Source organism: Camelus dromedarius, chromosome 27 (genome assembly GCF_036321535.1).
Source record: "Camelus dromedarius isolate mCamDro1 chromosome 27, mCamDro1.pat, whole genome shotgun sequence".
Classification (NCBI taxonomy): Eukaryota; Metazoa; Chordata; class Mammalia; order Artiodactyla; family Camelidae; genus Camelus; species Camelus dromedarius.
Genome location: NC_087462.1, coordinates 11252806 through 11277854, shown reverse-complemented (window position 1 = coordinate 11277854; position 25049 = coordinate 11252806). Strand labels below are relative to the sequence as shown.

General features: G+C 57.0%; 3 protein-coding genes across 3 annotated transcripts; all 3 read right to left on the bottom strand.

Moving 5' to 3' along the window:
• Positions 1–58: 58 nt before the first annotated feature.
• CILP2 (cartilage intermediate layer protein 2) lies at positions 59–8397 on the bottom strand. Its single transcript, XM_010997357.3, has 8 exons — positions 8287–8397; positions 7162–7257; positions 6056–6328; positions 5341–5496; positions 4004–4282; positions 3529–3637; positions 3208–3365; positions 59–2960 (listed from the first exon to the last, which is right to left on the bottom strand). Exons 1-8 carry the CDS (start codon positions 8348–8350, stop codon positions 625–627), a joined length of 3471 nt encoding a protein of 1156 aa, XP_010995659.2. The 5' UTR covers positions 8351–8397; the 3' UTR covers positions 59–624.
• A 572-nt stretch (positions 8398–8969) lies between these two features.
• YJEFN3 (YjeF N-terminal domain containing 3) lies at positions 8970–16852 on the bottom strand. The gene is made up of 6 exons (XM_010997343.3): positions 16757–16852; positions 13224–13332; positions 11223–11333; positions 10723–10836; positions 10495–10645; positions 8970–9238 (listed from the first exon to the last, which is right to left on the bottom strand). Exons 1-6 carry the CDS (start codon positions 16813–16815, stop codon positions 9033–9035), a joined length of 750 nt encoding a protein of 249 aa, XP_010995645.2. The 5' UTR covers positions 16816–16852; the 3' UTR covers positions 8970–9032.
• A 489-nt stretch (positions 16853–17341) lies between these two features.
• On the bottom strand, positions 17342–25044 carry NDUFA13 (NADH:ubiquinone oxidoreductase subunit A13). The gene is made up of 5 exons (XM_010997344.3): positions 24856–25044; positions 19509–19587; positions 18219–18290; positions 17753–17822; positions 17342–17533 (listed from the first exon to the last, which is right to left on the bottom strand). The coding sequence occupies exons 1-5, from the start codon at positions 24947–24949 to the stop codon at positions 17414–17416; spliced, it is 435 nt and encodes a 144-aa protein (XP_010995646.3). The 5' UTR covers positions 24950–25044; the 3' UTR covers positions 17342–17413.
• Between the last annotated feature and the right edge of the window lie 5 nt (positions 25045–25049).

The window sequence follows — 25049 nt, the reverse complement described above, 5'->3', positions numbered from 1 at the left end:
CCCAGCCTCTGTCCTTCTCTCCCTAAAACTGACACCATGAGTTGGAAATGAAGCATCTTTAATTGATTCCTTGCGCCGAACCCCCTGGGGAATCTCCAAGCACCAAACATGTGAGAATTATGCCTCCCAGCCCCAGAGCCAAGAAGCCCCTTCCCTAGACCTTCAATGGGCCACACCCAGACTCCCCACTCACACCTGTGACCAGCCCTTCAGGCTTTGTTTCAATAAATAACCCCAAGAACAGAGCTCAGGGCATTGGACCCAATAAAGCACTTAGTTCAGTGCAGAAATCTAAAGGGGCAGACTCTCTGAAATCAGGGTCAAAATACACATGAAATCAGAGCCAGAATGTGAGCTGGGAAAGATTCTCTTGGGGCCTCAGGCACCTGTCCTGACAGTCTGCCCAGGATGTTGGCTCCCACACGGGATGAACTCCATTTCATGTCACACAGCAACAATCACCTGCCTGGCATTTCCACCATTAGGCCCTACTCTGAATCTGGGCAGGGGAAGGGGGTACCCAGAAACCTGAAGAGAGAACAAGCATCTGGAGAAGCAAGGGGTGAGACTTCCCAGGGACAGAGGAGTCTGGAGCAAGGCAGAGGAGCAAGGCTGGGGCCCAGGTCACTGCTGGGCCCTGCCTCGGCGGGTGCGGAGGGGACCCGAGGCTCGGGCCTGTGCCCGGGCCACCTCGCCCATCTCCCTGCGGATGTCACCAAGCGCTGTCGATGGGGACTCCAGCAGTCTCTGGAAGAGGCTGGGCCGGCCCGCCGGTGGCTCCCGGCACTGAAAGGTAACAGCTGTGCCAGCGTCGGCCTTCATCTCCCTGGAGAAGCCATCAGAAGAGCCATCAAAGCAGCGGCCAATGGCGATCTCCTTGGCCAGCCGTGGGCTCTGGTCAGTGACTGTATAGACACCGTAATTGTGACCCAGAGGGTCCAGCGGGGCCAACATGGAGAAGGCAGACAGGTCATCGGCTGGTGGGGATGGGGGGTGCCTGGTCAAGTAATCCTGCAGGAGTCCGTTGACGGCCACACGCCGGCAGCTGCCCTGGGGCATGATGGTCACCAGCGTCCTGTCCACCTGACGCTGGTCGAACAGCATCCCGCTGCACTTGAATTCCACACAGGCGGCAGATGTGCTAGGGCGCTCAGGGTCTTGGACACTGCGCGCATCCCGAAGCCCATAGAGCTGGCCCTGGGTTCGCGGGTGGCTGCCCCCTGCGTTGTGGGAGCGGACCATGTACTCCTGGGGGCCCTGGATCTTCACCTTAAGGAAGCAGGCCCGGAATTCCTGCGGGTTGGGCCACCAAGACAGGAGATCTCCAGTCCAGGAGGCCGGCGCGCCCTCGCGGAAGGGGACCACGTTGTACTCATATTTGTCAGCCTCCACGCGAGAGAAGCGGAAGTGGCTGGCGGTCACCGGGGCCTCCTGGCACTCCCGCAGGCTGCGCCACGGGTACACGGGGCCGTTGGCCTCGGCGGGGTCGCCCGACCTGGGTTTGGCCAGGTTGATGCGGAAGCCATTGCGTTTGAAGGAGGGGTCATCGTGGTCGGTACGGCGGTAACCCAGCCTGTCCAGGTAGGGCTGGGTTACGCCCACGGTGGCCGCGAGGGGGCGGGGCCGGGACGGGGCGGGCTCCAGCTCCTCCCCGCCCAGGGTGGCGGTGACCAGGGCGGTGTAGGCATCCGGCCGGTCGGCATCGCAGAAGGCGGGGAGGCAGGCGCCGTTAGGGCCGGTGACGGCGCTGTCGAAGCGGCCCCAGGAGCGGGGATTGGCCGAGTAGCCGGGGGCAGGCTCCAGGTTGACCAGAGTGACTACCACACCCTCCACCTGCTCATTGGGGGTGAACTTGTCGTTGGCGTAGGCGCGCACCTTGACGAAGCAGCGGCGGCGCTCGGGCACGTCCAGGTTGAACAGACGCCGCTCCCGTATCTCCACGTTGCCCACCAGGAAGACCCGCTCCTCCCGGCGGACCCGCGGGGCGGCCGACCTTTCACGCTGGAAGCCGCTCTCCTCTTCCCACAAGCCCGTGTCGGGGTTCAGTGACCACAGCTTCAGGGCCTCCACGTGACCGGCCATTCGGATCTGGCTGGCGGCCACGCGCACGGCCACCGGCCCAGTCTGCAGCTGCTCCCCGGAGCCAGCGGCACGGAGGTCAACGGAGAACATGCCGTAGGTGCGCAGTGGGGCCAGCTCCCCGTCACTGTCCACGAAGCGTAGGTCACTGGGGGCCGCGGCCGCTGAGGTAAGATCTCGAGGGTCCACGAACGTCACCCGGGCCTCCACAGGCCCAGAGTAGGGTTCACCGTCGGCTCTGCGGAAGGCTCCCGGCGGGATGACCAGCTCACCTAAGGGGTCCTCGTCTTCCAGCTCCCCAAGGGATATTGTATTGCTCTGGCTGGCATCTAAGATGACAGGGGCTTTCTTGCGCATGGCCTTGACCTCGTGGTACACGCCAGCACCTCGAGGATCAAAAGGCAGGACCCTGACAGTGTCCACGAACTGGCCCCTGGGGTCCACAAAAGTAATCACCAGCCTCTGGGTGGAAGGTGGCACCTCGATGGTGAAGTCGCCCTGGTAGGATGTGAAGCCAATGGGCTCCCGGCCCAGGAGGATCTGGGCAAAGCGCAAGGGCTCCCTGGAGTCAGCTGCCACCACACGTCCCCGGACCAGCCCCCGAGGGGGCAGACATTTCTGGCAGCCACACTCAGCCACTATCTTGACTGGGAGGAGAGAGCCAGAGCAGTGGATCTTCCTGCTCTCCAGGCGGCGCACGGAGCAGCAGCGGGAGCCTGTATCCCCACAGCGGGGGCCCGAGCCTGCAGGGCTGGGGCAGAGGGTGTCAGGGCAGAGGCCTACATCCAGGTAGGCAGGGCTGCCGCCTGGCTGAGTGCACTCATCTGGAAGCTTGATCAAGTGTTCTCGGGGCTGGGGGTTGCAGGCTGGCTGGCCTGGGACTGTGGAGCAAGAAATCAGCCAGATCAGGGTAAAGGGGAGAGCTCCATCAAGGCCAAGGTTGGGGCCTGGTTTGGGGTCAAAGGCTCAAACTGAGGGCTCAGTGGGGGTCTGGAATCAGTCTGAGCAGGTCAGAGATCAGTCTGAAGTTGGGGCTCCATTTGAGGTTGAGTTTTAGCTGGACATAGGGCTCAGTTTGGTGTCAGGGCTTGCTCAGGGTTGGGGGAAGGGTGTGCTGAAGATGCTCACCAAGCACAGTGAGCCGGGCGGTACCCGAGCGCACGGCCCCCGCGTCATTCCACGCTTTGCAGTGGTAGGTGCCTGCCTGGTCTGGGTGAAGCCCATGCAGCTCCAGGTGGGCCCCATACCTGTGCGTTCGCCTGTCCAGCAGGGTCCCATTGTGGAACCTGGATGGTGAATGAACAATACAATGGGTGCCCTTGGCACAAGGGAGGGGCTGTCTCTGTCCCACCCCATATACAACACAGGAGGTTGCAGAGCAGCTCTGGGAAGTCCAGTCCAACCCTAAAGCTAGGCACAACTCTCCTGAGCATGGGGCAGGTCACTCACCAGGAGTATTTCTTGGGCATGGGGGTGCCTGAAGCTTTGCAGCAGAAGGTCACATTCTGGCCAACCTCTCGCACTCGGGACTCGGGGTGCTTCACCAGATAGGGTTTCTCTGGGAGCAGAGGCAGCAAAGGTCACAGCCCTGCCCCATCCCAGCTTCTCCCAACAACCCTCCCCAAGAGCAGGGCTCCATCCTTTCCCTTACAGTAATGTCCTATTTCACTTGGGCCTTTTCTGATGAGTCTCCCCCAACTCAAGTTCACCCCACATCTGCTGGAGGCTGTGCTCCTAATGCTTAGTCTTAATGCTTCCCTCTGCAACTCTACATCTCACCTCGAGTCTTCTCCAATGACCATTACATCTTATTTCTCACCCCATCGACCTCACTCTGCATCACATCATCCCAAGTGCTTGGTGTCACCCAGAATTTCCTCCCCAGTTCCTCAGCACCCCCATCCCTCCGGCTTGAGGCACTTACCCAACTTATCAAGGACAACAGTGACCACAGCAGATAGGGAGCTGTTAGTCTGGGCCTGGGCCACGCCTGCAGAGAAGCCATCCATTTGGGCACTGACGTTGGCTCGGCTGCTGGCACAGACTCCAGGCATCCGGAAGGTTCCCTGAGCATCGCTAGTGGCCACGACGCCAGGCCAGTCTCTCAGGGAGACCCTGGCTCCTGGCAGCGGACGCCCAGATGGGGTGACCACCGACCCCAGAAGGATGTGGTTGGGGCACCCACAGGTGTTGGGACCACACCCTGTGGGGACACAGGGAGGCAGAGGAGACTCTTGACCCCCTCCTAGGGAGGGCTTTCCTCTTGATCAGTCACTCCTCAAAGGTACCCAGACATCCTCCCCACTTTGTGCCCCTCAGAGTCCTCAGCATGGACCTGCTTGTAGCAGCCCTTATTGTGAGGGGGTCATGGGACTCAGTGGTCAGTGCTGGGCCAAGGGGAGGGAACTAGGGTCCCAGTGTGAAGAAGATGCCCTGGAGGAGAGGCGTCTCACAGGGCAGAGAGTCTCCTTCCATCAGAGAGAAAATGTTCAGGCAGGGGCTGGGGGCCCAGTAGGGGGCTGGGTCTTGGGCCCAGAACATCTCCCTCCTGTCCCAATCCTGCGGTTTTTCCATAAAATGGAAAATTCCACTGGAAACTTCAGGGCAGAGGCACAGAGAAGGCAGAGCCAAGCAGGGTAGGGTGGGGACCCCACCACCCCATTGGCCACCGTGCTCCCCCACCCTGCCGCGGGCTCGGTTGGGGCAGTGTCCAGACCGTGTTTGTGGAGCCCAGGCCTGATTGGAATTTCCAGTCGCCTCCTGGCTGGCCTGGTGTCTGGCCCTGGGAGGGCCTGGGCATCGTGTCTGCCAGGGTGTAAGCGCGTGTCCGCGTGGGCGTGGGGGACGGGCGGGGCCTGCGAATGCCACGCGTGTGTGCACCCCGAGTGTGTGAGCCAGCTTCTGTGTTTGTCCACGTCCACCAAGACATCTATACACTCCGCCATGCACGCAGAGGAAGCGACCTCTCAGATCTGCCCGTGCCTGGACACGACCCCCATGGGGTCCACCCGTCCAGATACACACGTTTACCAATGGTCCTTCAGGGCCCAGGAGGGAAGGAAAAGCCAGTCTCCATGAGGTGCAAGTTCCCGCCCTCCAGGCGCTGCCCCTCCACCCTGGCTCAGCCTCCTCCTTCCAGGCACCTCCCCATCAGGCTCCACCCCAACTAGCTCCTCTAAGTATTCCTCTCAACCAGCCCCGCCCCTACACCTAGGCCCCGCCTATAACCCAATCCTCTCCTCCAGGGCCCGCCCCTCTTACCTGGACACTGAGGCCTCACACATTTCTGCGCCTCCAAGGGACGCCCAGGACACGCATCCCCAGCGGGGCTTGGGCAGCGGCGGCGGCGTAAGCGACGGCCAGGCCCGCAGCTTCCCGAACAGGGACCCCACGGACCCCACGCGCCCCACTTGGCCTCTGCGGAGAGGGCAGGGATGGAGGGGTCAGCTGGCCGCCCACCCCAGGAACTGCACCTCCTGGAAATCTGGTGACAACGTGGGACTGGAGGACGCTTCTGTCGCGAGCATCCGAGGGCCGGTACTCCAGACAGAAGTCCTGCCCACTTCCTACATCAGTGGTCCCCCAGGCGCACCAGTCGAATGTGCGGTTGAGGTACCGCCCCGCCCCCGCCAAGATAAGCCCTGCTGTTCTCCCTGCGGCTCACACACTTCTGGGGATGAAAACACGCCCCCACAAACGGATCTGTCATAGATGAGCAAATGAGGGCAGCGAGAGGGAGATACGTTCCTGGGGGCCCCTTCCTGACCCGGACCTGGGCCTCCGCCATTCCCAGCCCCTCCTTCCACAGCTCCTCCCCTGTCGGGTCCCTCCCTCTCCTGGGGCCTTGCTCCTAAAGGACGCCACCTTATCCTAGACACGCCCACATCCGCACGTCCCTGCCCCTTCCCCAGCACCACCCAGTCAGGCCTTATCCACCTATGGCCCGTCCCCGTCGCTCCCTGAGCCCCGCCCTCACCGAGCGGGCAGCGGAAGCGCACGTGGTAGTTGGAGCAGCTGCGGCCCCGAGGCTGCTCGCGGTTGAGGCACCAGAAACCGCGCGTGGGGTTCAAGTGCACGCGCTCGCCGACAGCTGATGGCAGGGCCCAGTCCGTGGTGCGCGCCTCCAGCGCCAGCGGCCGCGGGCACACGCGCGCCGGCCCGTAATAGAAGCGGATCGCAGCCAGGCTCTCGAAGTCTCCGTCGCCCCCCGGGTGGTCAACGTTGAACCAGGATGTCCACTCGCTGGCCTCTGCGGGCACCGCATGGCTGGGACCCGGGCCGCAGTCGGTCGGGCCCCATCAATGCATGCAGGGGCCCTGGCTGCGGCCTGCCCACATCCATCTGTATGGTAAGGGCCTAACCTGCTGTTTAAGCCGGGCCTCCCTCCCCACAAAACTGCAGGGGCTTGCCCAGCCCGCCCAGATCCAGGGCCCTTGAGAGCAGAAGGAGATGTAAAGGGATCAAGGGAGATTGGACTCCTGAACTGGCCCATGAGTACACGCTGAGGTCTCGCCACTGTCTTACCAACCCCTACCCTCAGAGTTCAGAACTCCTGAGGTGAGGGGGGATATACAGGCAGCACGAGAAGCTGGGCCCGAGACCAGCCCTTCCGCTGCCTGGCAGCCCTCTCTTCAGGGCCAGGTGGGATCTTGCTCGCTGCCCACTGAAAACATCAGGCTACCTCTGTTTCATAGAAGCCATAAGGTAGGAAGGTTAGCTTCTGCTTCCATCAATCCCCCAGGGGGTGCTCACTCCTCTTCTAATTCAAGAGCAAGTCAAATAGAACCTTCCTAGCTGGGAAGCTAGAGACTCAGGTTCCAGAACTCCTGCTTCCCTGCCTGAACTAGGTGGGTTGTCCCACCTCCCACCCCACCCCATCCTACCCTGGTTTCCTCCTGGACAAACAGTCTGATTCTCACCTCTCGCTCCTAAAACTTAGACCTCTTGGGGCACCACTTCCAGGGGCTGGCATGCCCAGGGACTGTGGCCATCCTGGGCTCTTCAACCTAGCTTGTGTCCCCACCAGCCAGAGCTCACCCAGAGTCCACAGCAGAACCAGGACTCAGATCCTAGCTGACTCACCTTCCCAGTCCTCCAGGGCTGGCGAGGGCTGGCCAGGGCGCAATGATGAACCTTCAAGGCCCCACACAGTCACTGTGGGCTCCTCTGTGGTGGTGCCTGGGGAAGGGGTGAGGAGTTGGGGGAAGAAAGAGCCCTGATGGGAAATTCTGTGAGCTCCTGTTATACAAGGTGCTTCCATGATCATCCCCATTTCACAGGGGAGAGGCCAGAATCCAGCTCTGGTTGCCCCAAAGAACTACAGCCCACTTTCCTCCAGGAAGCCTCCCTATGACCCCCGCCCTCCCACCCCCAGTCTCCCAGATCCCCAGCCCTCCCTCTGACACAGCCCCGACTCCATGGGTTGGGGAAGTCTGTGTCCATTCTGCTCCCATAGACCCAGTTTCCTCCAAGTGTGTTCAATCGCTGAGTTCAGCTGGCTGTAATCTGAATTCCTCATGTTGATCAGAATTCCTCTTCATCTGTTTGCTGGCTGGAAGTCTCTCCCTCTGTCTACCTTGTATCCCATCACTTGGGGCCCAAGCTGCCAGCGGGAAGTCCTTGGAATCTAGCCTAGCTTCTTTGGCCTTGAGTTATCTGAGATAGCTGGGCTGGGCAATGACCTCAGACAAGTCCCTTTCCTCTTGGAGTCTCAGTCTCCTCATCTGAGAAATGGGCCCAGTTCCCACTCCACTGAGTGATTCAGAGATGGGAATTTCTCTTCTGAGTGGGGTGTACGTGTGTGTGTAAGAAAGGGAGGAGTTAGGTGAGAGGGGACAGCTATGATCCCTTCATCCTAGGACCAGGACCAGAACCAGGTGATTCAGGATCAAATCTGTGACTGAGATGGACACCTCGAAGTCCCGAGAACCCAGAGGAGCCCCAAGTTCATATTCACACTCCAGATGCCCCTATCATCCCTTGGACGTGGAAAGAGAGCAGATGAGGTCCGCTCCTGCCCCAGGTGGTCCCAGGGCTCCTTCTCTCCGTTGCCCCCCTCAATCCACCCCCGGGGCTGGCAAAGGGGATGCAGGCCTGGGGAAGCGAGTGGGTTCCCTTGGTTCTGTCTCCAGACGCGGCTGCCTGCCAGGCCTCCTGCAAGACGATCGGGCGCCTAGGGGGCTGGTCTGGGGTCTGGGGGAGCCTCACCTCGGGCCCCCGCCAGGTGCGCGGCGGCAACACAGAGGCAGAGCAGTGTCGGCAGTGACGCCATGACCGGGTCCAAAAGTCAGAGGGAGGGTCCCGGCTCCGCTGCGCACTCGGGTCGGACTCCCGCGGGTCTGGCGGCTGCTGGGGCTGAGGATGGGGGAGGGACGCAACCGCAGGCCACGCCCCGTCCAGGCCACGCCCCGTCCGAGCAAGGCTCCCTGGCCCGAGGTGACACCTCTCTGAGTCGCCCCCTTCGGTGCGTCCGGCTGTACCTCCGCCCTCAGGCTGGCCTGCGTCCCCTCGTCGCCGGCTGGAAGTCCCTTCCTTAGCCCACCTACCATTCTCCACGTGGGGTCCCAAGCAGCCTACGAGAAGTGCCTCTTGGAATGAAGCCTAAAGCTATCCAAACCTTCATGGTTTAGGCCGCCCTTTAAGGCGGCTAGAAATCCTCCATCGAGTCTAACTTTTATTCTATTGGCTTTACATCCCCGAGCAAGCTAGAAATCCCACCCTGATTCTGCCTTCCATCCTTCTGGCTCGAGTTTTCTCGTAGGCCAGCGGGAAGTCCCATTTTACTCTACCCTCCATCCCTCCCGCCTTGGGCCACCAGGGAGCTGGTGGGTTCCTCCTCGAGTTTGCCCACCCCCGCGGCAGACCCTGCTCACAGAGGAGGCTCAGACAAGTTGTTGGTGGTACGTCTGTTTATTGGCGCGTGTCCAAGCCGCGTGGGCGCGGGGCGGGGGGAGTCAAAGCGCCGCGACGCAGTCGGTGCCCGTGTAGCCCGGCAGGCGCAGAGCGAACTTTCGGCGCACGTCATCGGGCACGAACCTGCCGGCCACGAAGTGGTGGCGCCCGGAGAAGCGGCCGGCGCAGCGCTTGGGCGCCGCGAGCGACACGAGCACGTCGGGCCGGAGCCCGTCCTCGGCGTCGCCGCCGGTCTCTGGGTCCCAGCCTGAAGGAGGAAGGATGGGAAGGGGGATCAGGAGCTAGGAGGGGTGCTCGCCCTCAGACAAGAGTTCTGAAGCCCTTCCCCGTCAGACACAGACTGCTCTGACACATGCGTCTTGGTCAGACCTGTCTCCCATAAAACGGAGCCTCTGCCCTCAGACCAGTTTCTCCTCCTCCTCGTTTCTCCCGTCCTCTGACCAGAGCCTCTGCCCTCATACTTTTCTGCCTCTGCTCCCATCGCTGCTACCCAATCTTCCTCCTCCATCTGACTCAGCCTCTGTCTTCAGACGACACCATTTCCACCTGCTACCCTTTCCCAGCCAGACCCGTGCCTCTGCCTTCTGACTGATGTCTGTCCTCATATATCCCTCCCTATCAATCCTGAGCTCTTCCACTTAGACTAGCCTTTTTCCACCCAGACTTCCCGGCCAGCCTCCTCCCTCTGACCAGATCCCCACTCTCCACTCAGAGGATAGACTTGTCTCCATTCTCAGGCAAGCCTCCCCATCATTGGGCCACAGCCTCTGCCATTTCTCAAATGAACCTCCTCCTTTAGACTAGGGGCCTTGCCTTCTCTCCTGCCTCTGACCTGTCTTGGGCCACTAACTAAAAGCTACCTCCCTCTGACTTTAATCCTTCTTTCTCTGATACTAGCCTCCACCCTCAGACTAGGGGCCCCTAATAACCCCTTCTGACCTAACAGGGCAACCTTCACTGTCCTAGGCTACCTGTTCAGACATGAGCCTGCAGCTTCCCCTCCTCAGACCAAGGAGCCCACTCCTCCCTTGGGTACCACCCCCAGCTCTGTGGCATCCTGCTGGTATGACCCTGGGGTCTTGTAAGCCAGAGGATCTCCCTGAGTCTGGTCACCCCCATAGAGGGTCTGGCTGGCCAGCGGCTGTTTGTTCCATCTGCCTGTTGCCTAATGGCTCCAACAGGCATGGGGCGGCGGCCAGGATGGGTGAGGCCTTTGCCGAGTGAGCTCACGTCTGCCCAGGCAACCGGGCCAGGATGGGCAGCAGGCACACGGTGCTGGGTGTTGAGGGGAGGGGAATGAGGGTTACCTGGGCGCCAGCCTGGATATTCCCCATCCAAAGGATAGATGTGACCCTCAGCCTCACCCAGAGTGCAGGATCCATTCACACTGGGAATACTAAGGCTCAGAGTGGGCAGACAGGCTGGGACCACCAGAAGCAGGGTACAGGGTGCCTCCACCCAAGCCCCCCAGGGCCCTGAAACACCCCCCTCCACCTGGCATGCCTGAGGGAATGTCCAGGCTCACAAGGGGGATGGACAGTAGCTTGAGTGTGGCCAGGGCACGCGTGCAGGGGCCCCCGACCTCGCCTGGCTCCACACCGGGGCCCAGCACGGCATCCACCACCAGCCTGTAGGCGTTGTTGATGAGCTGGACCTGGGATGGCAGGCAGGGTCAGGAGGCAGCCTGGGGTACTATCCCCTACCTCCCCCCTAGTTGCCACCCGAGCTGACCTCCATGGGCAGATAGGACAGGAAGGGGATGTCCATCTTCTCACACTGAGTAGTCAGGTCCCGGTGCAGTGGGTCCAGGGAGCGTGTAGGGTAGAAGATTGTTGGTTCGTACTCCTGGGGGAAGCAGGAAGGGGTCAGCACTGGGAGCCCTCCCAGGGTCCCCACTGAGCCTCTGAGCCCAGATCTGGGTACCAGGCAGCAGACCCTGGCTGGGGCAAGCACTGGGCATATTCTGTAACCTGTCCAGCCTCAACCTCCCCCTGGGACACTATCAAGACATTAAGATGAGAGGGGAGGATACAGCTCAAGTGGTAGAGCACATGCTTAGCATGCACGAGGTCCTGGGATCAATCTTCAGCTCCTCCTCCAAATATAAATAAATAAACAAACAAACAAACCTAATTACTTCCCCTCATAAAACAAACAAACAACAACAACAAGGATGCAGGGATGGGGTGGGGATGTGACCCTGGGAGACTGAGAGAACCCTTGCTACTCACAAACACCCGCAGGTGCCGGGCACAAACCAGCCCCACTGCCCCATTCTGCTCTGGGCCGCACACCACCAGCACTGTCCTCTGCTTCCGGGAGACAGCAGGCAAAGGGAACACCTGGCAGGGGCACAGCAAACGCAAAAGCATGGCGCTTGGAACCTCTCCTCACTCCAGTGGTGAAACTGAGGCCAGGAGTAGAGAGAGGAATAGGGCTTGGGCCTGGAGACGAGGGGGCAGGACAGGAGGAGAGACACTATGGGTAAGGAGCAGGGCCGAGAGAGGCCTCAGTTTCCTTGCTGGAGTCACAGAGTCCTTGCCTCAGGCTCTGCCAAGCAGGAGCAGAAAAACGTGCCTCCTGCCACTGCTTGCGCCTGGAGTGCGGTTTGTTTATTCTCGGCCCGAGTTGCAGACATTCTTCCACCTTTTTCCACTGCAGTGGCTGCCCCTCCCCCGCCCATGTTTCCAGGCCTCGGTCCCTCCCGGAGGCCCCAAAGTTGGGGGACAGGGGAGGGGGGTGTTTTTCCAACCCGCCGTGCCCTGTCTCCGTCTGTCCCTCTCCATTGGCCTCTGTCTTCACCTCCCTGCCTTTTTCTGTCTCTCAGACTCTCTGTGTCTCTGTCTTCACTTCTGTGTCTCTCTTTCTCTCGGTCTCTGTATCTCTCAGACTCTGTGTCTCTGTCTGTCTCTTTAACGCAGAAGCTAAGAGTCTCAGCCCTACCCTGACTCTCTGCGTGGTCCCCAGCTTGCTCTCCTTCCCCCAGCCTCAGTTCATTTCTATCAAATGGGAGGAAAAATGGCTCCAACAGGCTCATGGGGCCTCTCCCAGGCCCAGGGTGGCTCCAACTATACTCTAACCTTTAACCACACAGAGGGAAAGTTATTTCCTTTTTGAGTCTCCACCCCAAGGTTTCAGCAAGGTCCTGACCCACCCTGATCGTACCTATGACCCCACCACACCATGCTCAGAGCCCCAGACTCGAGACCAAGTCAGGGAGAGTGACACTGTCCGGCTGGCTAGGACTGAAGAGCCTCTGGACAGACAAAGCTTTCAGTGCAAAAACCAGACAGCTGGTCACCAGCAGCCAGGCAAGAGTTTACTACACTGAGTTTGCTTTTGTGGCTTGGATTTTCATCATTTTCCTCTCCTTTGAGCATCGCGCTCAGGATGTTTCACTTGGAAATAGGAACATTTAAGTTAAAAAAAAATTGAGTCCACATAAAGAAAGATATTGAGGGTTTTTTTTTTTTTCAAGTACACAGTGGTAGTAAGAAAAGGAAGGAGGGGGACCAGTGGCACAATGGATAGTGCATCTGACTACAGATCAGAAAAGGAAGAAGGAGAAGAGGAGGAAAGGGATTACAAGCTGGAGCCCTGACTTGATCAGGCACTTTTCTAAGGCATTTGTGTTTACTAATTGGTGTCAGCTTATCCTTTCTTCAGAAGAGGAAACTGAGGCCCTGCATGGTTTGGCAACACTGGATACTAGTATCTTCAATGCTATTACACTCCCGTCTCTTGCAGGAACCTCCAGGCCTGGAGGTTTGCTCCAGAGCTGGACATAGCTCTGCTTCCTACACTCTGGGGCAGTGTGCAGACCCCTCCTCACCTCTGGGTCTCAGTTCCCCTACCTGTGGCAGGGAGTTGTTTGGGGGTGCTCAGACTTCAGGAGCTAACGTCCCCTGTGCCCAAGACCCAGGAGGCGGCAGGGGCGGGCGGTCATGTCTCAAGGGTACCAGACTGATCTCTGTGGTGGCCTCCACATCCCCAGGGACCCCAACTCTGTCCTCACCCTCACTGACATCACTGACCCTCACTGGCCTGGCCCAGTGGTGATCCTCTCTGGACCTCAGTTTCCCCATCTGAGTGATGAGTTGGGGTGGCCCCAAAGAGGGGCTTCTTGAGGGTAAAAATGACCATCCTAGCCATGGGGGTCATGCAGCTAGACCTCTGCTCTGGTGGGCTACCCATCTGGTCGGGGTCAAGGTTAAGGGTCAGGGGTCAGGTACCTTGGTCACAGCCACCGCACTAGCATGGCCGCACCACTCCACCAGCTGCTGCCGCCCAAAGCGATAATCCTCCAGCAGCTCCCGCTCCAGGGCGGCTGCCTCCGCCGTGCTGAGGGTCAGAGTGGTGAGAGATACTCAGTAACACAGAGGTCGAGAGAAGGACATAGAGACAAAGACTCAGATGGAGCCAGAGATGTGCCACCAATGTTCCGATCCAGGCCTTGAAGCCCCTCACCCCCGAGCCCCGAGCCGAAGACCCGCTGTCAGTTTCCTCGTCCAGCTTGAGCTCCGTTGAATGGAAACCCGCGCAGACCTTGGAGTTTTTGAGCACGAGCCTGAGGCGCGGGAGCCCCCTGGTGGTAGAGGAAGCGCAAGGGGGCGCAGGTTGGTCCTGCTGCCCTGAAGCATTGGGAAATCAAGCCTGATCCAGACGCCCCCAGCCCGCAAGGCGGGAGGAACCCAGAAAGGGAAATGGAGCATGAAGGACTTAATTGATGGGGGCGATGCATGGATTTCAGGCAGTGGAAACCACTGAGCGAGCTCCAGGACACTAGAGGGGGCATACTGGACTAGGGGAATCCAGGGGAGGTGGGTTTTAAAGGCTGCAGAGGAGTTTGATGGCTCACTGAGGGAGGTGGATGAGGGACCTGCCGCTAGGGGACCCATTTGGGACCTCTCTTCAGGGGCAATGATAAAATTTAAATAATTGTGGCCAGAGAGATGGAGCCAAGTGGCTGAGTGACTGAGGTCCGCCTCATCTCTGAGCCTTGCTTCCTCTTTTGCAAAAGTGAAGGCAGAACAGGCTAGATAATTTTTGAGGCCCAGTGCAAAATGCAAATTTGAGGCCCCTTGATCAAAAGTTATTAAGAATTTTAAGATGGTGATGGGAGAGCATTAAACCAAATATTGGGCCCTTCTAAGGGCAGGGCCCAAGCTGGCCCTGGCTTAGGAGCCTTCCAAGGGGCATGGGCTAGGGGGCTTAAGAAAGGAAGAGCTGGCACTGAGGATCAGAAGATGTTCCTCACTCCAGAATCAGGGGTTGGAGTAGCTGGGCAGGGCCTGTGGCCTGATGCCAGCTTCACCTAGGCAAGACCCCTTCCACTTGGGGAACAGCCACCTGCCCCCAGCTCAGCACATACTAGAGTGTAATAATGATGATGATGATGATGATAAAAAAAAAAAAAAAAGACCAGGCCCAGAACTGCTGGAAAAACATGCAACTCAGAGAAACAAAATGGCTTGCCCAGAGTCACGCAGCAAGTTGGCAAATTGAGCCTTCCACCCCTGGTGTTGGTCTCCAGAGCCATGGATGGGGTGTGAGCAAAGCAGAGGCAGTCCTACAGGTGGCAGAGGTTTGTTGGGATGAAACTTGAGGTTCCTTTTTTCAATTCTGCGAGCAGGAGACCACAACCTTGGCCAATTTTGTGGTGTGACCAGGCCGGGCAGAGGCGGGGTGGAGGTGGGAAGCGAGGGCTGCTGTAGGATGGGGAGTCAGGGAGGGCTTCCTGGAGGAGCTGTCCTAGAGCGCTGTGGGAGGTAATCCAGGTGGCAAGAACAGTGAAAGTCAAGGCCCTATGGTAGAAATGGACTCAGCAGGTTCAAGGGACAAAAGAGAGGCTGGTGTTGCTAGAGCAGAGTGAGCGAGGCTGAGAAATTTGGTCAGAAAGACACTTCTGGGTCCCACATCAATGCAGGAGATGGAGGCTTAGGCCAAGGTGACATGCCTTGTCACTCCAGCGAGCAGAGCCAGATTCAACCCCCTGCTTGTCTGCAGCTGATGTTGCAGGAGGTTGAAGGACCAGGTGGGGAAAAGGAGCTCATGGTGGGGCCAGACGAAGAGCGCTTCCAGGGCAGGCCAGCCCAGCTCCAGGAATGACATCGAAGGTGCTTCGGGAATGTGGCTCATTCCTCCATCTTCATCTTGTGACAGCTCTAGCTGCTGCCCCCACAGGAGGGCTGGGAGAGGATCGTCCCTTCCTCCTCCTCTTCCTCTGTTCCAAAGCTTTGTTGGCCTCTGGCCTCCACTTGGAACATTATCTTCCTGCCTTACCGGTCACTGGAGTGAAAACTGTAACTCCACAGGCAGCAGAAGGGCCAGGCTTAGGAGCCTAGGGTGTGGGGACAGCAGCTGCTCAGGGCGGGGAGTGGGACAGGGCAGCACTGTTGCAGGACTGGGGAGCAGTGCTCAGTTTGTGAGGTTGCCTCTTGCTTCTCCCATCCTCAGTCCCTGGAGGAGAGGAGCTGTGAGGCCCCATGATCTGCCCACCAGCCCTGAGGGCTGAGGTGACTGGGTTTCAAAGACAACTGGGCCTGATGCTGGCAAAATGTTCCGGGAGGGGGCTCTTTTGGAGGTGAAGCTCTGATTGAGGCCTGGCTGCCTGTGTGTGACACTTGCTGCTTTCTCAGCTCCACCTGCTTCTCTCCACCCTCATGCCTCTGCCCACCAGCCCTCCATCATTGCTCACCCTGCTGCCTACTGCAGTCTCACACCCCCGAAACTCAACATGAGCTGCAAGGGCTTTGAAAACTTGAACACCAGATTTCACCACCCCCAGCCCAAACCTTCTCATAGATCCTCAGCATTCAGAGAATATTCCTCACTGTACCTGCCTGCTCCCCATTATGTATCCAACCTCAGCCTCCTCTCCCCGTGTTCCTCTCCTACCCACGACACAGCACCTCATCGCTCCTTAGTTGGCGTTTGAGGCCCCCCCAGCCCCTGAACCCTAGGTGAAGAGTCACAGCTCCAGCTTCTAGAATATTTTCTTCCCCCTGCCTAGGATGTGCTGGGTCTCAAGGCTGAGTCTGGACATTAGCCAGTCACTGCACAGTATCTGCCTTGAGAAGAGGGGCTGAGTGGACAGTGGGCAGGTGGCCACAGCAGGGGCTATTGGATTTATCTAGTTTGCTGTGAGGTCTACAGCCCTGCTTGGGGTCCCATGTCACATGGGTTTAGAGGAGGACACAGGAGGACTCAGGACAAGGTGGAAGGCACAACCACAGCCACTAGTTCCGGGTCCCAAATTCATCCACCTGCTCGCATGTGCTCCACGTATTTAAATATCACCCTAGCTCAGCCAGTGGCTTCCCTCCCCAGGCCTGTTTTCTTCTCTGGACAAGAGATTAGTAGCAGTGGACTACCAAGGAGGGTGTGAGAATTTGAAGAGCTAAAAGAGCTGAGCTCTTTCCAGATGGAGGACCAGGGGCACAGGCTCCAGGGTCCCTGGAAGAGATGGAAAGGGGATGTGGGCCCTGGTTGGGCAGTGGGGTGATGGGGGTGCGGCCAGTGTTGCTGATGAATTATTCATGAGGGGCGGGCCTGCTGCAGATGCTGTCTCCCTGGAAACGCTGCTTCAGAGGTGCTGGCAGGAGCAGGATTAGTCTCTCCAGCAAAAGGCAGGATGGGCCTGGGATTCTCCCCGACCCCCCATCCTGGCCATGCCTCTGCCTCTGATCTGCTACCTCTGGCCCCCCAGGCCCTCCAGGCCCTCTTCCAGTCGTGCTCCTGCCTCCCGTCCCCCTCCCCGGCTGACCTGAGGAAACGCCGCTCCTCTGAGGCCTCCGCTAGGTCTGGACCAGCTGCGCGGCTCATGGCGGAGGTGATCTGATGCGCAGTGGGGCCACTTTTAAGTGCGTCCCTGGGCAGAGGGCGCCTACCCTCTCCTCCCGCCCACCCTGCGTGCCCACCAATCAGGAGACGCCGCGAAGGCGCTGCGCGCAGCCATTGGTTGTAAAGTGCAAGAGGACTTAACCCTTTTGTGCCAGGAATGTAACTACCCTCTGGGACAGCGGGAATCCCAGAGTTGCGGATATTGGAAGGGAAACAAAGTCCAGAGGGGCAGCGACGGGCTGGTTACCCTTGCTATGGGATCCTGGCCTGGGAGCAAGGGGATCTGCCTCTTCTGCTCCCCTTGGCCCCCTACCCACCGGGTACCCTAGTGGAGAAGCCCCCCACCCTCTGCCAAAGGGGTGGAAGTAAAAGTACAAGCATATTTGGTAGATGAGGCTGGAGGGTGACCCAGGGACCATCCCACTGGCAGCTTCTACCTAGTCCCCACACCTCCAGTGACACCACCTGGCTGCCCCTCCCAAATCACTCAGTCCCTGGGACACAGGCAGAGCAGTCTCCAGAGCATTTATTCTCTCCCAGTGGGGAGGTGGAGGTCCAGTGGTCTGAGGGGAGCAGGCCCCTATGTGTACCATATGAAGCCATAGGTGGCGTTGAGTATCTCCTCCCTTGGGCGTAACCCGTAGAGCTCGCCCATTATGGGGGTCACCCAGCGCGTTGTGTGGAACACGGACTCGCCCACCTGTGGAGAGAGTAGGGAACGGGTAGGGGTGCAGCTAACCCCTTAGGCCCATGCAGCCTGCTGGAACCCCACCAGGCCTGGTGGCCACAGTGCCCACACCCAAAACTGCTGCCTTCCCTTCTCACACCTGGCACCCACTAACCCTCAGCCCAAGGTTTTCTGGGGGAGGCTGCGTTTCTGCAGTGGCCTAGACCCCTGCCCTCTCTGCCAAGGACCCACCTTCCAGTCCGGCACGTCCTTCATGATGATGGCCTCCTCCTCCAAGTTCTCCCGAAGCATCTGGAGAACCCTGCAGCGAGAGTGGGAGCTGGGGGACAGGCCTGACCACCCCAAGGGTCCCTTGTCTGGAAACTGCCAGACCCGTCCCTGCTCCACCTCCCCATCACCTCCCCCAGCTTTCAACCCTGCACACGCTGACCCCTCTTCTCCTTTCCTATCTTCCTCCCGGCAAACTTACTGCCGTCCTGCCCCAGCCCCAATGCCCCTCCCCCAGAAGCCTTTCCATTCTCCCTTTCGGGTCTCTGCTGCAAGTCAAGTTTAGGGTCCTCTCCCAGGATGACAACGGCCCTTGAAGCTGTGTGCAAGGACACAGCTGCCAGTCCCCATGTGCATTCTGGCCTTGTCTCACGCTGCAGGCTGAAGCACTCAAGCCTGTGACCTCCTGAACCTGGTCCCAGCGGCCCACCTCCGGTCCTTCTCTGCCTGCAACAGAGGCATCAGCGCGATGCGGGCCTCGAAGTCCTCGATCTGCAGGCGCCTGTGAAACCCCAAAACCAACACTCTGATCAGATCAAGGTGGGATGCGGTGGATGGAGATGATGTGGTCGATGGACACATGTCACCCTGGGAAGGGGTTTGGGGAAGAGGCAAGCAAGTGGGAAGGGCTTGGGTGGTGGGCTCTGCCCACCAGGAGCCCAAGATCGGGGGGAGGGCAACACACAGCTGGCACAGACGTCGTCAGTCCACAAGACTGCTGGCTTCACATTTTCTTTTCAGTTAAAAACTCTTTTTTTAATCCTAAAAATAGCCCAGGCTTGATGATTGCAGTGAACCAGGAGGGGACGTTCATCATGGGGCTCTGGGCCTTACAAAACCACATCCCTTTCATCTCAAAATAACCATGGGGTGTGAGTAACACAGGCAGCTCCTTTCTCTCCCTGCTTTTTGGCATCTTCCAAGTCACCAGCCCTGTCTGAGCCAGGGGGAGTGGGGAGAACAGTGCTCACTGATGTGGCCCAGGGAGTGGCCTCTGGCCCTGTCCCCTCATCACCAGGAATCTCATGGCAGCCCAAGGAATGGACTAGGTAAACTTCAGTGCCCCCTACCTCTTCCCCATCCCCCAGGGTAGCAGCTCCCTCCAGGCCGCTGCCCCCACCACAGCCCTAGTGTCCAGCACCCAACAGGTGCTCCTAAGTTCACTCAACAATGCTGAATGCCCTCCACGTGCCGGGCCTCCCCCAGCATTGCCCTCCTGAGGGGAAGCAAGCCCACAGTGGGTGCTAAGGACACACAACACAGAGTGGGACAGGGTGGAGGGGGGCAGGCAGTCGGGAGCCAAGGAGAAGGAGCCACCTAGCAGGGCACTGGGCAAGCTTGGAGGCGGCCAGAGTCCGAGCCAAGGCCACTATAGGCCTGGGTCCCTCAGGCCCTGTTGGGCTGGCACAGCCAATGGCTTGCGTGAACTGATTTTTAAGCCCTTGTATCGTCACTGGTCACCACTGACAAGAACTCGCTAGAAGAGTGAATCCTGGGCCTCTACTTCTGCCCGAGGGACTGTCCTAACCAGGACCCTTGGGCCCCCAGCAGTGGAGGTCAAGGGGCACCTAGTGAACATCTGGTGGCCAGTCATTCCCTGGGGATACAGCCCGGAAACGGACTTGCTGGGTCATGGCCTGCCCTCCCTGAGGAGTGCACCCCGAGATACACTAAGTCCATGGGCGCACGTCCCCACGTGCCTCAGCAGGGCAGAGCCTACCTGCGTTCGCGGTTCCACCTCGTCATGTTCCAGTACCCGAAGAGCAAGGCCCCGACGCCCACAGCGAACATGCTGTAGCCTGTGGGGAAAGGGGACGCCGGCTCAGCCCCTGCACGTGGGACATGCCACTTTGCTGTTTCCTCTTGTGAGGCATAATCCAGTCATAGTGCAAACGCTCCAGAGACACAAATGAGGGAGAAGGTGGAAGCCCCCACGACCCCCTCCCAGAGATGGCCTGTGCCATCTCTAGTGTGGGTTTCTTCAGACTACTTTTTCTGTCTCTGTGGACCCCGGCCCCCCTCCCAGACACCCCCTTCCTCCACAGCTTGAGACCACTCTTCATCCCATTCTCCGGCTCTGCGGGCAGGGGACATCAGGCTGCAGGCTGCTGCGGCTGTAACACCTCTGCCCTGACACCAGGTTCCTGCAAGGTACGGGCCAGGCAGGGACTGCAGGGGGGCCTGATGGTCTAAATGTTTATGGTTGGGTCATCCAGGCCCCAGCATCTACTAGAAGGCTGTTTGGTTCCCAGTCAGCCTGCCGGTTCAAGGGGAAGGATGGTGTCCACACTTGGTCCCAGCTCCATGGTGGTCCCGGCTGCCTGGGCCACCTGTGTGTGCTGTCCACAGGGGGCTGGATGGGGCTGCTGGAGGCAGGAAGTGCCCTGCAGGAGCCACCCAGCCACCCCCTGGGCCCCCAGGGTGCTGCTGCTTCCCAGCCCAGCGGGTTGAACCTCATTCCCAGGGCTCCAGGAGACAGAGACTAAAATGAGTATTTACTGAGCACCCGAGGGGAACCTGTGCTGTAATTCTGACTGACAGGCTGTGGGCCTGCTGGGGTCTTCAAGGAGGTCTGGATGCCGGGGCCTGGCTGGGACTGGCTTCTCCCACACCCCCTCATCTCTCCAGCCTCAGTCTCTTCTCTGCACAGACCTCCTGGTTGCTGGGATGAACTGACAAGTTCAACCAGGCTGAGCTCCAGTAACACCCAGTAAAGAACCAGCAAGCAGTGGGTAAAGCCACTCCCTGGGCCTCGTGGGGGTACAAAGTGGGGGCTCTTTCTTCTTCAGCTTGGCTCAGGCAGGAGTCTTATCTGGCACCTCTGCTGGACCCGGAGATAACTGAGAAACTGGTTCAGTTTTTTTTTTAACCCTTTTAGTTCAACCTGTTAAAAGCATGAGCTCCGGGTAAGATACTTCCACATGATGGGGGCTATGGCAGCGAGCACACCCTGGTTCCTGTGCTCAGAGGCAGGACCTCTCCTGAGAGGCCTACGTGCCCAGGACCCACTCCCAGTGCACCCAGGGCTCTAAGATGATGGCTGACCACCTGTGCTGGGCACCCAATGTTCTCTTCCTTGGGTGGGAGAGCTTCATCAGAGCTGCCTCACTCTTTTCAACAGCTGCACAGAGGCCCAGGGGCTTCCTCTTCTGACCCAGCCCCAGGGAATAGACCTGGACTGTCCTTGTGAAGGTCCCTGCCCTCAACATCTGGCACCCACATGTGGGCTCATCTCTAAGAGACATTCCAAGGCTGAGGTAAGGCAGCCTTTATGATGATGCAGCTCCAACTCATCTCTTCCTCGCTAATGGCGGTGAGGCTGAGGCCCAAGGCCCTCAGAGGATGTCTGTGCCTCCAGAGCTGCCAGTCTGCGGAGAGAGGCCAACGAGGGGCATGCCCAGAAGGGGGTGTGGGCCATGCGTGAAGAAGACCTAAATAATCAGAAACTCATTTTGTGTTCATGGACTGGGACTTAACATGGTTCAGACAGCAGCACTCTCCAAACCGAGGTATAGGCTCAAGGCAGTCCCCATTAGAATCCCAACCTCCCCTCCCAAGTCCTGCAGAAACTGACTAGCAGGTTGTCAAATTTATATGGAAATGCAAGGGACCAGATTAGCCAAAATAATTCTGAAAAAGAAGAACAAAGTTGGAGGACTTGGACTTCACAATTTCAAAACTTTTCACGCAGCTGTGTGTACAAGACACTGTGGCATTGGCATAAGGATAGACATGTACATCGATGCAACAGAGCTGAGAGTCCAGAAATAAACCCTCAAATTTATGGTCAATTGATTCTGGACAAGGGTGCCAAGACAATTCAATGGGGAAAGAATAGTCTTTTCAGCAAATCAGACAACTGGATAGCCACATGCAAAAGAACAAAGTGTGCTCCTTCTTCCTCCCCCTCAAAATTAACTCATAATGGTTCAAAGACCTCAATGTAAGAGCAAAAACTATAAACCTCTTAGAAAACAGAGGAGTCTCTATGATCTTGGATAAGACAAAGGTTTCTTAGATTTGACACGAGAAGCACAAGTGACAAAAGAAAAAAACAGATGAACTGGACTTTAGTGAAATTTAAAACTTTTGTGCTGCAAATGATACCATCAAGCTGAAAAGACAATCCACACAATGGGAGAAAGTATTTGCAAACCACAGATCTGATAAGGGAACAGCATCCAAAATATATAAAGAACTCTTAAAACTCAATAATAAAAAGATGAGCAACTGAATTATAAAAACATGTAAAGGGTCTGAATAGATATTTTTCCCAGGAAGCTATACAAATGGCCAATAAGCACATGAAAAGATGCTCCACATCATTAGTCACCAGAGAAATGCAAATCAAAACCAGAATAGACACCACCTCACACCTACTAGGATGGCTAAAATTTTCAAAAACAGAAAATAATTTTTAAAAATAAAATAAAATAATTAATGTTGTCCACATGCAGAAATGTTGGAACTCCTATACATTGCAGGTGGGAATGTAAGATGGTACAGCTAATTTGGAAAACAGTTTGGCAGTTCCTCAAAATGTTAAATGTGTTGTTACCATGAGACCCAGCAATTCCACTCCACCTAAGAGAAATGAAACACGTTCACAAAGAAACCTGAATACAGGCATATTCACAGCAGCACTGGTCCTAACAGCCAAAAGGTGGACACAATTCAAATGCCCATCAAGTGGTAAATGGATACACAAAATGTGGTCCATCCATACAATATGATTCAGCCATAAAAAAGAATGAAGCACTGAAACATACCACAACGTAAACATTAAAAATAAAAACATCATGCTAAGCGAGAAAAGCCAGACCCACAGAGGACACAGTGAATGATCCCATTTATACAAAATGTCCAGAAGAGGCCAATCCATAGAGACAGAAAGCAGATGAGTGCCTGTCAGGGGTGGGGGAAAAGAATGTGGAGGGGCTCCTAATGGGGCCTGGATTTCTTTTTGGGGTGATGGAAATGTAAATTTGGATCATGGTGATGGCACAACTGTGAACATACTACCCATCAGTGATCTGTACACATGAAATGGGTGAATTATATGGTATGGTAGGTGAATCTCAATAAAAATTTTAAAAATACAAGAAGAAAAGAAAGGGCCACTCTCTGGGTATAGAAGTGAGTAGAGCTGAGTGTGAGAGATGAAGGGAAAGGTAGGGGTAGCAGATACTTTGGGGGCAGCACGGATAAAAGGTGGCCTGAGTCAGCCTGGCATGTTCTGGGATGCTGGCGGTGAGTGGTCCAGGCAGAATAGGGGAGTGGGTGTCAGGCCTGGGGCAAGCTTAACAAGAGCAAGACTGATTGAGAGGGGGCAGCCATGGACAAAGCTTTTGTGGCTATATCTCTAAAGAGGCAAGGCTAGAGGGCCTGCAGGACAGAGGATGAGGGTGGGGTGTAGGAGAGAACACAGGGCCTTTACATGTGCTGCTCCTCCTGCCTGGGGAAGTCCTTCTCAGAGAGGTCCTTCTGCCCACTCAGGCTAAGGCAGGCCCTGGTTACCCCAGGCCTCACCACTGGCCACAACAGGAAATTATGGAGTGACATGTCTGTCTCCTCAGCTGGACCATAAGCCCCCCAGGACAGAGCCCAACACCAAGTCAACAATAATTACTAAATGCAGGTACATAAACAAAGACTACACACCAGAAGAGGTTATCTTCCTCACTCTTCTGAGGCCAGGAAAGACTGGGGTGAGTCTGTATGTGCTATAATTACAGTTGGTGAAAAGGGCTGTGATTAGGAGACCCAACCCCAGGCAGTGGCATTTAGGGTACACGGGAGGCACTGCTGTGTCATGAACTGGAGGAGGAGCAGGATAAAGGCCACATTTGTGACTTAAAAGAGATGCTAACTGTGGGGAGCCAGGGAGGCCCAGGGGCTGGAATCCTTCTGCAGCCTGTTCTGGATTCACGTCACAGAAGTATACATTCATAAACAGACCTCATGCCACACACAAGTGTACAAGAGGAGTGCCCTGGCCTGGGTGTAGCTACATTTCGAGAAAAGAAATGGAGACTCAGATCACATTATATTCGTTGACTCTGCTCTAGGATGAGTCAAGTGCCCATGTGGTGCCAAATCTAGTCTGTAACCTGTTTTTGTATGGTCCTCCAGCTAAGAACACTTTTAGGTTTGTAAAGTCTTAAAAAAGCAGCATCAGTGGATAAAGACCACCTAGCAAGCAAAGCATAAAATATTTATCTGGCTCTTTACAGAAAAAGTTTGCCAACCTTTGTTCTGCTTTACAAGAAAGCCAAGCAGGGGCAGGAGAGGATTTGAGTTTTCACCTCACGTTAACTTTTCTGCTGTCTGAATTACAACTTTTTTTAAACCATGCCCACGGTTTTTTTTTTTTTTTTTTTTTGCTTTTTAATTGAGGCATAATTTGCATAACATGCACACATTTTAAATGAAAAGTTCGATGAGTTAGAGCAAAGTATTCATTCTTAAGTTGTTTCACATTATTTTTTGTATTTCCCTGTTAACCCTGGGTGCGGAGTATGGGCGCCTTTTACTTTCTCTCGTACATTTTTTTTGTGTTAAAATTGCTTAAAACGTTACTTAGAACATTCGAAATTTTGAAGAATATATATTCCTTGGACATCCTGTAGGTGAGGGCCACCAGCAAGGAACCACTGTACAGAACATCTTTTAAATTCCCTCAGTGTTCCGGGTTTCGGCCCCAGCTTTGCTCTCGGTGGCCCTCGGGGAAAGTCGCATCCTCTCTTCAGCCTTAGTTTACCGACCTGTGAAATGGCAGCGTGGCGGAAGACTTGGGGTGCGGGCTAAATCAATCTCCATATAATTGTAAAATGAGAATTAATGGGACCGACCTCCTGGGCTGGAACAACTAGTACGCAAAAGGCTTACTAAACGCTTGACAAACTGCAGCAGTTGTCGTAACTACTGAAGCTCTCCGGGTCCCCAGGGCTCCGCCTTCCGTCATATCTCAGGGGAAACTGAGGTACACTAGACTCCCCGGCGCCCCACCCCCGCGGCGGCGCCCAGAAGACCCAGACCCTGACACCCCGGCGCAGGGCGACACTGACCCGACAGTCCCCGACGCGGAAGGTTCCGCTTGTAGTCGATAGGCCTGTAGCCCCCCAGCGGGGGCATGTCCTGCTTCACCTTCGATGTCGCCATGCTTGCAGTACCTTTCCACTTCCGGTCGCGGGAGGAAGTTACGCACCGACTGTCGCCGCCATGATGAGTGTGGCGGAAGCTGCCGCACAGGTCTCGGACC